General features: G+C 34.0%; 1 protein-coding gene and 1 long non-coding RNA gene across 2 annotated transcripts; one reads left to right on the top strand and one right to left on the bottom strand.

Moving 5' to 3' along the window:
- Positions 1-2,613: 2,613 nt before the first annotated feature.
- On the top strand, positions 2,614-3,231 carry LOC123669161. Its single transcript, XR_006745699.1, has 2 exons — positions 2,614-2,771; positions 3,029-3,231. It is a non-coding gene; the product is annotated as an uncharacterized LOC123669161 (long non-coding RNA).
- A 1,895-nt stretch (positions 3,232-5,126) lies between these two features.
- Positions 5,127-5,954, bottom strand: LOC123669780 (MFS-type transporter clz9-like). Its single transcript, XM_045603371.1, has one exon. It carries the CDS (start codon positions 5,952-5,954, stop codon positions 5,127-5,129), a length of 828 nt encoding a protein of 275 aa, XP_045459327.1.
- Between the last annotated feature and the right edge of the window lie 11,451 nt (positions 5,955-17,405).

Below are 17,405 nucleotides of genomic sequence, written 5' to 3'. Positions count from 1 at the left end.
CTGTATCAAATTTAACCGTGACAAAAATAGTAGCAAAATTTTCCTATTACACTGCAAATCTCACTTCAAACTAAAAATGGAACAACCCTTATGTTATTTTTACAGGCTAGAAGATGGAAGAAAATAATCTTTTAAAAGTTTTTGCACGATGTTATCAGCTACAATATAAATCAAATTCAATATACCTTGATCAATTATTATCACCGACGCTCGTAAATTTCAATTGGCTTGAATATAAAAATATTGTGTGTAACTTGATAAATCAGTGATAGTGTCTTCGGTGGTCCGAGATAACACGACTGTGCACGAATGTGAGTTTAAACAAAGTAAGCGCCTAAAAGAGAGGATTACGCGACGAAAATAGGTCACAGAAGAAACGATGGTGAATAATAATTTGTGTGACTTGAATGGAGGCACGAGCGCCACGCGCGGCACGCGGTTATCAACTAAGCACAATAAAAATGCCGGTTGCTACAACCAATGACTGCTTTTCTTACTGCATCGTAAACATCATCATGTATTGTTGTCGATTCGAAATGGGATCGAATCGAGATCTTTCCTACAAATGCAACATGACCTACTGTGACAATCTATTCATAATCAGTGCGTTATTTAATCAAGATAAAGTTTTTGATTATTTGGTACATACTTCATTACTCATCAAATGTTTGAAAATAAAAACACTCATAAACAATAAAACAAAAATATTTCTAGTTTATTTTCATAAATATTTATTATAATAATCTCACAAACACGGTGTACGTAACTTATTTAGGTTGTTCAAAATGTCCGGGTTTACCGCGGGGTGTGCTAAGTTAGAAACAGCTGTTTGTGAACTTTTAAACATAAATTAGTTTGATTAACAAGTATTAAATTTGATTACACTGAAATTTTTAACAACGCTTGTATAAAAGGAACAAACTTGACCCAATATTACACATAATAAATACTTTTCCATGTGATGATAAAATTGTAAGGGAATAGTATCCCGTAACTCCGCCATGACAATGATCGATAATGATTGAATGATCGTAGGTTCGATTGCACGTGTTTGATGCGGAGGGCAAGCGGTAATACCTAGTAGTTTTACAAAACTTGTAGTTTTACAAATATTTCTACACTATGCTTCTATGAACACGTAAAGCTCTCGATCCCGGTTGTAATCACGGCCACCCGATTGAAATCGTAAATCGTGTAGTATAAATAATAAGGATTATTGCTTGCCCACCAAACTGCATTGAAGGAGCGTGGTAGATAAAGCTATCTATCTGCTTCTATCTTTCTTATATGTGGAGGAAGAGACATTGTTCAGCTAGCCAGCCTGCCAGTCAGCCAGCCAGCCAGCGAAACATTGTTTGCTCAGCTCTAACAAAGCATTATTTATCTCAATTTAATTTATTCAGAAAAACCTGAGTTTACATTATCTTGCGTTTCTGCATATGCAAATAATTATAATTAATGATTATTTTGTCAGTGAAGACGCACAAGCTTCATAAATTTAAATCTTACCCATTCTCGACAAGTTGTCAAAAAATGTCGTTTAAACAAATCCAAGCGACTACAGTAAGGAAAACGTTTCTTTTCAAAATACAACGAATTATATTATCGGTGTATACTATACAATATTTAGTTAAATTTCAATAGCTTAAGACGCCATAAAGTTTGGAAATTATTTTATTACTTATTTTTTTTTTATTAGGCAGTGAATGACTCATTTAAATTTGGTTGAAATCTGACGATTACTTTTTGAAGTATTCCTAATGTGCGTATCTTGTTTTTAAGGTACTCAGTAGCGATATGTCCTGTTCAAAATCTGGAGCAGCCCATCTGGGGATGTACCACAACTTTACAGAAGATTAGTATAGTTCCCGGTGAGCATCGGGATTTTTCGTTTGGAGGTAACAAAATTTTGTGTAGTCTTGCTTTACACCGATATATTTCAAGGCTTTACTTAAATTATATACAAACTTTAAGCAATTGATCTTACTTAGTTAACAAAAGATTTTTGAAGATAATTAATTACAAAAGATAATTCAAGAACAGTTTCGTTAGTGAGTCGACTTTAAGCCTCTCCGGTATTTCCATTGTCAAGTCTTCACTTACATGCTAGATGAACCGTTCGACTTTACCTACGTTGAATTTGCACTTAAAGGTTTGATTTCTGAGACTTAAATTAACCTTCTTTTATAACATACTAACTGCCCGGACAAACTTCGTTCTATCAAAACTTAATAGTAAATGAATTATTTTTTTAATTGTTTTTCAAGTATTAAAATCTTCCGTGGATCTTAAAGAACATAAACGAAAAAATTTAAAATTCCAATTTCAATAAAGTCTTAAATTACATTTGTTACTATGATAAAGTTATTAAATTTTATGTATTTATACAGCAATAGCTAACTTATATTTTAGAGTTAAAGTGACATAATTTTAATTATTCAAATTAGTTCTTAAATATTTTAAAACTTAAGTTTTTAAATTTCGCGCCTTACTACGTATGCTACAGCTGCAGAACCTATTGTTACGGCGGACGATAATGTCGAGAACATTCTAGAAGGTGTGAGAAAGAAAATATTCTCAAACTTTCTCGAATATCCTAGAGCCTAGCTCTCTGAATATATAAGGGCTCGGTTTCGCCCGCCAGAGTCAGTTCGATTTGAACAGCGAAACAAGCGGTTTCGAAACGAAAAGGAAAGAAGTTATCTGTGAGCCTTTACTTTGAAGCGAAGAAGCATAAAGTTGCTGTGAGCCTATATTGTGAAATATCAAATGTGAGTATTTTTAATAGTGTATGTAATTAATTATAATTGTTTTTTTTTTCTTTTCTTTTAATTGTAATATCCTTAACCTACAAACAGTCGCGCGACGTTTAATCGATGCCTTCTAGGTATATATACTTTTGGCCGTAAACAAAATATCGCGCGATCGCTTGAAGGTTAAATAAATTTTTTACTTTGTCTTAACGTACCCCACGTTTACGTAACAATATATTTGTCTATAAAATGTTTATTTAATTTCTATTTTACAGACTACAATGCCTAGACGTAAAATAGGAGAAGATCTTGCCAGTTCTGCAGCGAAACGGCGGAAATAAAAGAATATCGAAGAAATGAAACGGAAGAAGAGCACGAAGCACGTTTACAAAATCAACGAACCAGAATGAGCACCCTGAGAAGCAGAAAAAGCGAAGAAAGAAAATAAAATAAAATAAAAGTATTGAAGAATCGAGAATTTAAAAATTTATATATATATACCCCGGACAATACAATAAAAAAATGTTGTTTATAAACAAGTAGTGTAAATAATGAGAAAATGTTTTCAATGATTTTTTTTTTTAGTATTTACGTCATAGTTTATTTTTTATTTCAACTACCACGTAATCTCATATCAACTCCTAAGCGAAGCCGGGTATCACAGCTAGTTCTATAATATTTATGAACCAATGTTGTATTAAAATTCTTACAATATTATGTCAAAGCGTTTATCCCTTATAAACGAATGAATAAGATTCAAGCCGTTTATACAAAAAATATGAGACACAACAAACAAATTTTATTTTCGTTACATTTACGATCTTTTTTAACACGAAAGGACAAAAAGTAATAATACTTATTAATAATGGTACTGATTCAAAAATATTTCAAAGAATTCTTCTCAGAAGGTTAAGGACTGTTAAAAATCACTTGTTTAGATTAACGATGTTAAACTATGACCGTAGTCACCAAAATAATTAATCAACTAGCGAATAAGCTTTAAAAACAGATTGACAAATAAGATTTTAGATTAACATTGTTACTTGTATTACTAAAACTATTGTACTATATGTGTTGTTCACGAGACTCGTGAACAAGTCATATTATCGCAGTTAATGTCGAAATATCGAGCTTCGCAAAATAAAAATAAAAAACATGGTAAATATCCCGTTTATGAACAGATTGACATAATTAGGGGAGATCCGCCATGAAACGGACATTTAACTTTCAAGTATTCTTACATACTGTAGTTAAAATAATAGGAGGTCTTTAACTGTCCTAAAGGAATTGGGGGTTAATATTGTATAAGTATTTATACACAATTGAAGAAAAAAATTAAATTTATTATAAAAAATACAGTGTTTTTTTTTAATCTTACTTATGTCCGTTTCATAAAACAGATAGCATTGAATAGGACAGTGGGTGTTTTGAAACGGCCTAACTATGAGTGCCATACTTTGAGCCACATGAATACTCAATATGTCACAAATTATATGTTTTAACATAACAAGTTTTCAGTAAATAAGTCAAACACTTTAGTTCTTACAACATAAACCGAGATATAAAAATAAACAATTACAGAAAAAACAACACAAAATTATTAATCTCTCAACTTCTTTGTCTTAGCTTTAATTTGTCAACATTAACAGTAATATCAAAAAATTAAATTAAAAAGTTTTACACACAATAACACTTATACAGTAAGTCTAATACTGTGATACTACTCTGAGATCAAAAAATAATAATAAAAAACATAATTAGACTCAACTTCTTAGTCATGGTATCAAATAATTAATCTAGTATCAATAATATAGATTTTAAAATATAAATCGCAAATTGTTAGTTTTCTTATTTTCTATAATTCTTATTCTACATTTTAAAATAATCAGTCTTCCGTTACATTATGTATTCCGTTACGTTATTGGAATACCTATTAATTGCAATTATGACAAAAATAATTATTTGTACCCTTCAAGGCACATGTCTCGTGTGCCCATTTTTTACAAATGGCACACACTAGCCAGTCAATACTGCTGCATAAATAAGATCCCTTACAAACAATGCAATAGTCATCCGTTTTATTATTATTATTATTTTGAGTTTTTCGCTGCTTATGTTTGCCTTTAGCCTTGGATGTAGATGCTTTAGATGATGATGCCTTAGAGGGAGGTGGTAGATTATATGTTGATCCATCAGAATCGTCTGATTCTCGGAGTGAAAAATCGGAATCTGACGACTCAGAAGATGACTGCGGGAGTTTTTTAATGTTTTTCGAAGTTTTCAGTTTATTATTTTTTTTTTTTATTAATTTTCTTTTTAGCTAAAAGTTTTTCCGTGCATCCTTCTCAGGCGTGTCAGTTATAACGGTGCTCTTCATCTTCTTGGATCGGTTCTGAGTATTCTTTCTAGGCAACGCCTCTGGATATGGTCGGACACATTCAGGAGATAAAACCATGGTTGATGGATTCGATACTGACTGACTGACTGATGACTGACTGAGCCTGTTGTTTGTGAAGGTGAGGTAGACAGGATATCAGCAGATGTTGGAGGAGCATCGACAGTTGATGGAATTTTAGCACCAAGTTCATGGGCGTCATCAGTTGTTACTTCAGCATCTCGAAGCTCAGGCATAGGTCTATCAGTGACAAATGATGTCAAAAAATCATCCTCAGTGAATGTGTTTCTGTTAAATGGGTGTATCCCAGTTTTCTGAAACCCCGCAATAACATTTTCCATAGAAAATGCGGCGACATACGCGGTGTTGGCAAATTGAGCCACTTCGTATATAGATACCGTTTTTCCGGGTTGAGATATCATCCATGCATTCATGGCCTCCCTGTATCGGGCTTTGAAAGGACCATATACCGAAACATCCAGCGGCTGAAGGCGATGGCTACAGTGAGGTGGAAACGTCAAAATTGTTATGTGATTGTCTCTAGCCAACGTGACAATGTCAATTGTTATGTGGCTAGAATGATTGTCACATAGTAATAAACAAGGGTTCTCCTCAGACGGCTTCACATACTTGATGAAGTGTATCATGCTCCTGTAGAAACTCTCTTCAGTTATCCAACCTCTTGGATTGGCTAAATCTAATGCTCCTTTTGGACAACCTTGTAGCATGAATTCCTTGAAATGGACTCTAGGAAACACGAACACAGGAGGAACAGTGCCACCAGAAGCATTAATGAATCCAAGCATAGTGACTAACTGTCCTCTCTCTGTCGATGTCACCTGTCCAACTTGTTTACACCCTCTAGTTGCAATTACTTTTGTCGGGTTAGTCACTGTTAAACATCCAGTTTCGTCAAGGTTCCATATCATATGGGGTTCAATTTTCTTTTTTTTTTAATACGTTTTCTAGATTTTCGTAAAACTTACCAACATTTTCTTGGTTAAAAGATGTAGCCCTGGATAAAGACGTATTTTCTGGTTTGCGTACCGATAATGATGGATTTATTTTCATGAACCCTCGAAACCAATCCTTTGTAGCCTTTTGTTGCTCAATCCACTTTTCAGTTGCGACATGATTCGCAGCTGCAAATTGGTAAGCGAGCTCTGTAACCTGGGTTGTTGTGAGTCCGTAGCACATCTTCGACGATCTTTTTAAATAATCTGTAAGTTGGGCCTCTTGTTCTTGGCTAAAAATTCGTCTATTGCCAATATTGGGATCATGAGTATACGTACTTAAAGGCTCTTTAACTTTCTTAACGATATCTGCTAAATATGATTTTGATATTTTATATGCTGTCGCAACAGAACGAATAGACTGTCCTTTTTTTAACACCTCTTCTACCGCAGATTCTATTGCAGCTTTTTCTGGACGAATTCTTTTCTTTGGCGGCATCTATATGAAAAAAAAAACAAATAAAACAAATTTTGAGAAACTACAGCATGCAGGAGTAATGAATCGGACAGGCATCGATGCATTGAATCGGACGTCCGTTTCAACGCGTCGTTACTTGTCCGATTCATTGCAAACATAACCTACAAGTATTATGCCCAAATCAAAATACTTCAAGTAATGTTGAAATTATAACTCACCATTCCGTATCTTTTTGACTTTATGTAGCAACATATACAACCATCACAATTGCACCTTTTGATATGATCAAAATGTAAATCAGTTCGCAAATAACAGTTTTTTTTTACTCCACACGTGCTCTTCAGCAACATGTGAAATAGCAGACAGAGTAATGGCCGCCGGAACCTGTCATCACTGTGGGTTTATCTATACACCAGTGTTGCCAACAACCAAAAAACATAAATGGTTTCGTTCAGATATTTTAAAGATATCGATAGTGTCCGTTGCATAACGCGTCCGTTTCATTGCGTATCCCCCCTACCTTCAAACGTAAATTGAGTTAAGATCGTATAGTAATCGATATAAAATCATATACGAAGTTATATATGTATTATTTTTAGTGACCGAATTTTGGAAAAGTTCATTTTTTACAAATATTTTGGTAGCAAACATTACAACGGATTAAGGAATGAGGAAGCTAAACAAACGTCGTATTTGAATTGTTTGTTAAATAGGGAACTTTTATTACTATTATTGACAGTTTTTTAATTAATTATTAGCTTTGCTGTCTGTCCTGGCGTACGTACGTAAAAGGTTTTGTTAAGATAGACAAACAGGAAGATAGACTAGCATTTAATGTTTTTTAATTAAAAAATAAGATTGAAAAGTTACCAGTGTACCAAGATGTATGTTCTCGAACTCTCAATGATGTTATAATGATATCATAGGACGGTAGCAACAAATAAACCAATTTGATAAGTAGCGAAAAGCGACACGGGCGCTAGCAGTAAATTAATATGATGAAATTGAAGATGTACGAAGCTAAAAATCATACATCATACGTCATTAATGTATGTGAGCAATCGACTTCTTCAAAATGTCTCTCTTTCCTGTCTTAGCTAATCATATTATTTCTCATATATTAAGATAAAATAATCTACTCTTGTCAATAATAAAAACATAGAATACATTCTGGTATAAAGTCGAAATAAGTCAAGAAGTCAAAGAAATTCGTTGGTTGTAACAACTTAGTAGTTTTAACGTAGGATATTTATGAAAACCCAGAATTCGCTTTAACATTTTATTTTAAATTTATTTTAATAAAAATTATACTGCACTACATTAACATTATATTCTAGATACATACATAATCGTGCGTGCGTGCGTACGTAAAATGAAAATTTGTAATTTGTGGTAAAATCTTTTTGGTTGTTTTGTTTGTAATGGGCTGGTTTGAAAAGGTGAAAGTTTAAAAATGAAACCAAAAAGTAAACAGTAACCCGCAAATTATCTTACTTCAGCCTATCGCACTGTCTCTGTCTGTCCACTGTGGGACATAGGCCCCCCTAAGTTCGCGCCAGACGTTCGGGTTTTCCGCAATCCTCATCCAGCCTACATCAGTAATCTTACATAGATCGTTATCGTTGGTCCAGCGGGCCGGAGGATGTCTGGCACTGCGTTTGCTAAGACACGATCTCCACTCCAAGACACGTCTGCTCCAACGGCCATCGGTCCTGCGACACAGGTGACCACTGCCACTTCAACTTGATAATTCTGTGGGTTACTTACTTTCGTTTACTTTCATTCTCTTGCGGATAATCTCATTTCTAATTGTATCTTTGAGAGAAACCCCAAGGATAGCCCGTTCCATTGTACTTTGAGCGACTTTAAACTTGTGGACCAGTCCCTTCGTCAGTGTCCACGTCTTAGCTCCGTATTTTGATCCAACTAGGATCGAAGACTTTTGTCTTCAAGCATTGCAGAAACTTCGAAGTGAAGACTCGACGAAGTCTGCCTAATGCCGGCAAGCCCACCCGAAACCTCCTATCAGCTTCCTTCGGGAAGTTGATTCGACTTAGTTGAATGGTGTTGCCAAGGTAGACATAATCCTTAACAACTTCGAAAAGGATACCGTTGATCGATACCGGTCTCAGTATGACTTGGTCGTTAAACATAACTTTCGTTATGTTCAAATTTATATCGAGACCAACTCATCGGGAGGGCTCGTTTAGGCCGCCCAGCATTTAGCCTAGCTCATCCAACGCCAAATTATTTAATTCTTCTTAATAATCGTTATAAATCTATATAAATGATAAAAATTGTTTATTTTAATTACATTGTGACAGTAAATATAATTTGCTCTAGCAACTTCTGTACTTATTGTAAGAGTTCTAAGGTTTTGCAGATAGAAACTGACTGAAAACTAACTGAAACTGATACTGTAAAGATTTTTTACGCAATTGAAACTATTTACGTGATTGCTGATATTAAGGCAGTATCTCTCTATAGCTGTTTGCGTCTCGACATGCACATCAGCGCCTTTAGTACAAAGGCTTTTAAATTACTTGGGTGATGTTGGATGTTACCTCAATGCCAACACTGTGGAACTCAAATCAATACAAGGCATTTTCTCTAGTCTATAACAACACGTTAGCGCAACGGTCACAGCACTGATTTGTGGCTGGTGCGCTGGCGGTTGTGGGTTCGATCCTCGTACATGACAAACATATGTGTTGGCCATACAGATGTTTACCGTGGTCTGAGTGTTTGTGCAGTCCCCGTGGGTTTCTCCACCGTGGCTCGGAGAGCACGTTAAGCCGTTTGTACCGGTTGTTATCATGTACACCTGATAGCGATTGCTACTCATAGTGGGGAATATATCCGCCGACCCGCATTACCCGAAAGAGGCCTTTGCCCAGTAGTGGTATAGCGTACTTACAGGCTGAAGCGTACTCTACTCTATAACGCATATTGACGTTACAGTCATTAGAGATACTCTGGAATACTACTGTTTTATTATAATGCTATAATAATAATAAATAACGAAAAAAACAAAAAAAATTGAAAGTTTCATTAAATTTTAATAATTGAAAAATGCCGAATAATACGTGTCGTCAATGATTAACTTGGTAAAGTTCTGAAATTTGATTTTTATTCAGAGAGTGTATAGAAAATGTAAAAACAAGACCTCTGTTTTTTTCAAATTTGGTTTTTAATTGTTCTACCTTTGGTTTTGAAATAAATTTCCAATTTTATTATAATATATATATTATAATATTTTATAATATTTATTATTGTCCAAAATTATACAAATTAGGTTTGACAGTATAACACTAACAGCCTCTACCCTAGCACTGTTGATTCAAAACAAGCGAAACAATTTATATTAATTTACTATTAACTAACTTAATTTAAATTAAAGAAAATGAAAGACATGTGACCGATTTGGAGGTTTTAATATCTCTGTCTTAACTACTACAGTCTTGGGCCCAGCGGATGTCAGGGGGGGCCGACCAGACGCTGAGTTTGCGTCTCTTGCTTTTTCTATGAATTATTTTATATATCTTATTCTATGTACCTTATTCTATGTATCTTAGTCTATGTATAATATATAAGGCGGATGGACGAGTCGTAATTATAACTAGCTCAAGAAGAGTTATTAAATATTTTAATATAAATTTTTCATTTTGTATATCCTTTTTTACTAATTAGAAAGTTTTAACATAAACTTTTGATAAAGCAGCATGGTATTAATATTCACCGGGCACGGCTGCTTTGGTGACTACTTGTGTCGGACGGCCCACAGGGAGCCGATGACTGGATATCACGATTGTGGCGCGGCGGTGGACTCGGCCCAGCACACCCTCGAGGTGTTGTAACGTCTATTTTTATTCCTTGTTCATTCTCTTAACAATTATTTTGTTCGTCTAATTGCTATTCTCATTGCTAGGCGTTTCGCTATGAGCGTGTGACGTAGGGCTGCGTAAGCAGTCATTGGTGGGGTTCGCGGTGTAGATTAGGCTCGGCGCTATATGTATAAGCGCTGGTGCTGTGCGGCTCCTTGCTTTTCCTTGGTCTTCAGCCTCGGTCTTCAGCCTCGGTCAGGTTCAGGGTGCGATTTTGTTGGGGTCCTTGGCGTGGCGGACACGTGCGGTGCCGTTGTTGCCGGTGATACCACATGGCTGGATTTTGTAGTTTGGCTGCTAGGACCCCAACATTTACGAGCACGGATCAGCATCGGGATTCTCCTCTCTGGCCGAGCAAAATTTTTTAACCCCGGCTGACATCGTGATGGAGATAGTGTCGTGGAGATGGACAACTGAACTCGAGAGACTGGCAGGTGATCATCCAGGGAGTTTCTGCGGAGCCACGTGTCACGGAGACCCGCTATTATAAGTGACCACAGTTAACCTCCACCCACGTGTCAGAAATAATTCGAACCCTCAGTGTAGTTTAAATTAATATTAGATTAATTAAAAAATGTATTGCGGTCCATAGTGTAGAATTAAAATAATTTCGGGTTGTGTTAAACTCGTTCGTTTAATCCATAAACGGAAGATAAAGTTGTTTGTTAAAATTCAAATTTGTATTAAGCTTAAAATTGCGTTTCCTTGTATTAAATTACTTTCTACATTAGTCTAATTTAATTTTGTTCTCCAATCTAATCTGATCGTTAACTTTTTTAAATATATATTTACCTCTCTATGTTTTAGTTCGTCACGTTAAGAAAGAATTAATATTCTCTTATTCTATGCTCTTTCAATTTAATTACATTTACATATATTTATTACATTTTTTTAACGCGCGACAGTGTGCCCGAGATGGGCGGCGCTGCGTCGCGACTTGACGACAGTCCTCGGAGGAGACTTGTCACTCCCTAGCGTCATCATCGCGATGCTCGGCGACGACGAGTCCTGGAAGGCGATTGTCTCCTTCTGCGAGACAGTAATGTCCCAGAAGAAGAATAACGAGCGGGTGAGAGAAGAGTGAACGGTAAACGGGTGACCCCCTCTGCGATACCAAAAAAGCATGGCATTAACATACTTCGAGTTTTTTGTAAATACCTAGTCATAGTTTAGCCCATTGTGTTGAAAATATTAAAAGAGATACAGTGAAGTTTTTCGGATTTTCTTAATAGAATCTACATTACGAGCTTGTAACTTCGCGTTGAACTAACACGACAAACTTATAAAATGAGGATTTAAAAGTGCTTCTAAAAGTTTTATTAAATAAAGTACTTAAAATTTTCCTTCCTTCTAATATTAAAAATGAGTCCTTTTATATTTTTTAGATATTTCAATACCGGGCTTACAAGTTTCCAAAAAAGCTTTTTAAGTTTTAATTTTATTTCCTACTAGCTGTGCCCGCGATTTCGTCCTTGCGGAATTTAACAAAAAAGTTATTGTTCAGTTCGCAGAGTTACAAAATAAATAAATTTCTAAAATTAAAGTAGCCTAAGTTACACCTTATTACATAAGCTATCTGCTAGTAAAAGTCTTGTCAAACCGACCCAGCCGTTTTAGAGATTAGCCGGAACAAACAGATAGACAGACAGGCAGATAGACAAAAATTGTAAAAAAGTTACTTTGGTATAAGTCCGTGTATACATCCATATGCATATAGTAAAATGCAGTTATTTTAATATTAAAAACAGACAATCCAATTTTATTTATGTTTATAGATTGAGAAACAGAAAGTCGTCAGTCGATCAGCGTCAGAACTTGAATCCTTGGGGCAGGATTGGTCGGTTACTATCGATTCAATCTCGACTTGTTCAACCTCTTGTTTAAGCTAAATAAGAATTTCAACTGTTATTTGTTCTGAGTCTGTTAGATAGTACCTAAGGGTTGTCGAGAGAATAAAACTTTTGGAACTTAATGGATTTCTTTGCAAGGAGATTGATTTCATGCAAACACTTCATTACTTTTTCCTTTTTTATGCTCTCAATATTTTTGAAATTGGACTCAATATGGAAACGCTGTCATTTATAGCATTCTTGTCACCATTTCAGGCGAAAATAATTTTCAAAAGAAATATAATTATCATTTTAATTAATAAATCTTAGCCAATCCCAAAACTTATGCACTGTTTAAGTGAAACTCTGTTATAATGAAAAAATAAATACAAAGGTCCTTTAGAGAAAGGGAATCATAGCATCATAATACTCCATATATATGTGTGATTGCTTAACCTCCCAATAACAAACTTTGCCAAATTTTGGAATAAAAGAATCCCAGCGATCGATAGGTGGAAATATTCTCAAATCGTGCCAAATCATTAAACCATTAATCATTTGAAAAATTATTCTTCCGTACACAGAACTGGGTTATGAGTTACAGTGTTAAGTATTATAACTATTGATATGTAGAGGTATATAACAGATTGAATTTTTATTTAAATTATTGTATATCTCTGTTGCGAAGTTTTGGTATTTTATATTCGGTCTACTATTATTAGTATTTGTATCTGATATCGAGTCATATATATTGGACTGATATTTCATATCTTATTGACACGTGCCTTTCATTTGTGCTGTGATGCAATGACCGATTTTAATTATATCGGTAGAACTTTTATTAATACAGTAAAATGTTAATATTTATCAATTTGTGAAGTTCGCATACATTCTCATGTTGGAGAAGGGTTCTGAACCTTTTTTTCGAGCTCCGGCTCAATCCACGATTCTGCTCCACTGCGGGTTGGCGGATATACTATGAGTAATGATCGCTAACAGGTGTCTATCTTCATATTGTACACTTCCTATCCGTCACTACTATATCGTGTCCTGTGCCCAAAGGTTATCTGGAAGAAATCGCTCTTCAGCGATAAGATCGCCTTTGTACATCTGTTTTTAGTTACTACTCTGCTTGTTTGGTGTACAATAAAGAATATTATTATTATTATTTATTTATTTATTAATCTTAATTTATACCGAAATACAGACACATATAAAGAAAGATACAATATTTATTATTATTATGATAACAACCAGGACTGACTGCTAATGTGCTCTGCAAGGCACGGTGAGAAGACCCACAAGGACCAGGCAACTAGATCGGAAAAAATATTTGTTCAAATATCCATCTCGAGTGGGAATCGAACCGGAATCGCCGGCGTGTGAGCGCCTACACGGTGCATGCACCACTACACCTGAGTGACATTATTATATTTAGTTATTCTACGATAGAAAATCAATTTTGTAATCATAAGAAAGTTTTGTCATCTTCAAAACTTTTAAGGTTTTGTAAAAGATAAATCATTACAACTGTGTGAAAAATTCATTTATTTAAAATTTAATTGTTTCGAACCAAATTTTAAACACATTCAAAACGAAACTCTATTAACGAAGGTCTTTTGTTTGTTCGTTTGGACAAAATAAAAATTCACTAAACTGATTGATCCGCGATTCAGAATAGGCATGAACAACGAGCTTGGACTGTCAGAGGCATGAATTTAAATAACCTCGCGTAAAGTTACGTGTTCGTGCGCAAGGGTTTCAAATCCGATAAATTTTAATTTTTTAACCGATTTCCAAATTGGAGGATGTTCTCAATTCAACTGTGTTTTGTTTTTTTATGTATGTTAGTTACCTCAGAACTTTTGATTGGGTAGAAAGATTTTTATAATTTTTGGTAATCGAAAAAATGGGACCACATGACATACGCTACGCGTGTCATGTGGTTCATCATTCATCGGGATTGATCGAGATTTGACGACTACTTTTTGAGTAATGTATGATAACGAGTATTTACTTGACTATATTTTCGTTTATCTAATTTGTAGGTATTACTTGTCGATGTGAATGAATTCGTTTTTTTTTTCGTTTGCGAGCAAACACAATTATCTGTATCTTTAACCAACTTCCAAAAAAGGAGGAGGTTTTCAATTCGACTCTATTTTTTATGTATGTTACTCCAGAACTTTTAACTGGGTGGACCGATTTCGATGAAAAAAAAAATTATTCGAAAGGTGGTGTATGTCATTTGATTATATTTGAATTTATTTGAGATCTAACGACTACTTTTCGATTTATATCTCTTTCTAATAATGCGTTTTTACTTGACTATTTTTTCGTCGACCAACGTTATATACCCCATAACTTTTTACTGGGTGTAAAGATTTTGATAAATTTTTAATTTAATTGAAAGCTGATGTTTATCATGTGGTGACATTTCAATTTCATCGAGATCTGGTAACAAATTTTTGAGTAATCTTTGATATCGCATATTTACTTGATTATTATTCTACCTACTTGTCGATGTAATTGAAGTTGGTTTTTTTTTCGTTTGCTAGCAAATACAATTATTTGTTTCTAGCGTTGTTTTGTTGTTTACGTCGAAAAAGCGATCGAAGTGTGAAGAAGGTGACGTTTTTTCACTGCAGCTTTTCGTAATACCATTACTTATATATTGTTACGTTACGTATTTTGTATCACCGGATGGTGATTTAATACTTTGGTTAAATTAATAAATAAAAATTGCAAAGTATAATAAATTTTCTTACATAAAATATCAAATAAAAAAACCCAAAAAGTAGATGTAAAAATAGAAAACGAAGTAGTTAGTCGCGATTGTAGTCTTGTTGTTGTTATCTTTTTTTATCTCAAAACTATTCAACGATCGTATCGTTTCGACTTTTGGGACTATTTCCTCTTTGTTTTTGGGTATTTTTATAATTTTTTTATCGAATAAAAATCAACAAGTAGATTTTTAGATATAGCACTGCAATGCGTAACGATAAAGACGCATACATATATTTTACTTCTTTTATTTTTATTATCTGTTCATATAGGTATATGACCAAATAGTTAATCTGATTTAACGAATAGCGACGTAAGAAGGAGCATAAACCAAAATTGGTCTTCAAATGAAATAGCAACGTTATATTTCAGTCTAATATTTAAAATCTTCTTAGCGTTATAAAAATATTCCAGACCACTGCTGGAATATTAAATATCAACTCAAAAAACCTGTTAACTGTGAAAGGTTTAGTTTAGATTACTATGAAATATTTATAAAAATATTATGGAACAATAGAAACGAAAGTTAATGAAAAGTGTAATGCAAACATCAAAGGTCAAATAGAAAATTTATAAAAAAGAGAAATAAAGCCAAACAAAACGCCTCCTTTTATAGCTACCAGCTTATTTCATTCGTGGAATAATTTCGCACGACTGCTTTGTTCATGCGTATCAATAACAGTTTAAATAAAATAAAAAGTGTTATTATGTTTACATATTCTTATTATGTTTACATATTCCTATTATGTTTATATATTCTTATTTGGTAGGAGTACTTTGACGGCAGGTGCAATAGTTGTAACAACTGATTATTGTTAGTTAGTTTTAGTAGTCTCTAGGTTGTTCCCAGCATATCAATACTTACTAATATTATAAAACGGAGAGATTTAATATTTTATTCATCTGTAATAGATAAAAATCTTTTCGTCCATCCGCTCTATTATTACTAAATGATATAGGCGCTATTTTAACAGGAGAAAATAGAAAACGTGCAAAACGGAAGAAACCTCGGGCTACAAGACATACAAAATATTCACCATACCATAAAGGTGTTTGTCATGTTTTATTCTGTTGTTGTCTGTTTCCATTGCGCAATGCTCGACACTGGATTATTATCCTACTAGCAACTATCGATTGGTTCAAATATATTTAGTTAGTTAATTTCTTCAATAATTGTAATATTATATATAATTTGTTTATAATATATTGGTCGATAGCGGTCACAGCTCATTAATCTTCAAAATATCATTATCTGCATTCTAAATCAGTGTTTTTATAATAGTAAATTTGTTCGTTTACTAAATTAGGATTTTTTAAAATGTTTTATGTAACAGCTAGTGATTATAATTTCCTGGAAGGACGTAAAGTAAAATCTTTTTTTTTTGTTTTTTTTTTCTTTTTTTTTTGTATAATTAATCCTATCTTATTAGTAGGTAGATGTATAAAACTTTATCATTACAATTACATTATCATCCACTGCAGGTTGGCGGATAAGTACTCTACGATCTAGTAACGATCGCTATCAGGTATTTATGATAATAACCGGGACCGATTGCTTAACGTGCTCTCCGAGGCACAGCGGGGAGATCCACAAGGACAGACATCCAAACCGTAAAGAAATATTTATAGGAATGCAAATATCCATCCCGAGAGGGAGTCGAACCCGCAAACCATCGGTGTTTTAAACGACTACTCGCAACATTGCACTCGAGCTGTTGTTAAAACATTGTTAAAAATCAATTTTTATAATTTTTATTGTCTTATTAAACTATACTAAATACTGTTCGTTTATTTACTCTTTATGAAATTAAGTACTTGTTATATAAGTTTTAATAACGTATACCTAAACAGTAATAATACGTCAGATAATACAATTAATTTAAATCCAAAACGGATGACTAAGTGAGATAAATACTATTAATGTTTTTGTTTCAATAACTACAACTTTATAGAAGACTTTAAATTATCATGGGTACTTTCATTACCAAAATTATTTAAAACAGGATATTAGCCATGTTTTATATTTTTATTTTGCGGAGCTCGATATTTTGACATTATCTACGAATGTCTTGTGCACGAGATTGAAGTTCGCGGGTAGACATCCGATACGGGTAGCAACGTTATAATTTCAAGTGAAAATAAACTTCTATACAAAATATCATACCTAATTTCACTTTGGTAAAGGAAATATATTATAAAAATGCTAACATATCTATTTTTTTGACGCCGCGTTGGCGCAACGATCAGAGCCATGGATTGTACCCGTTGTGCTGGCGGTTGCGGGTTTGATCCCCGCACATGACAAACATTTGTATTGGCCATACAGGTG

This window comes from Melitaea cinxia, chromosome 3 (genome assembly GCF_905220565.1).
Source record: "Melitaea cinxia chromosome 3, ilMelCinx1.1, whole genome shotgun sequence".
NCBI classification, from domain to species: domain Eukaryota; kingdom Metazoa; phylum Arthropoda; class Insecta; order Lepidoptera; family Nymphalidae; genus Melitaea; species Melitaea cinxia.
The sequence above is the reverse complement of the archived record's forward strand: the minus strand, read 5'-3'. Positions and strand labels throughout refer to the sequence as shown.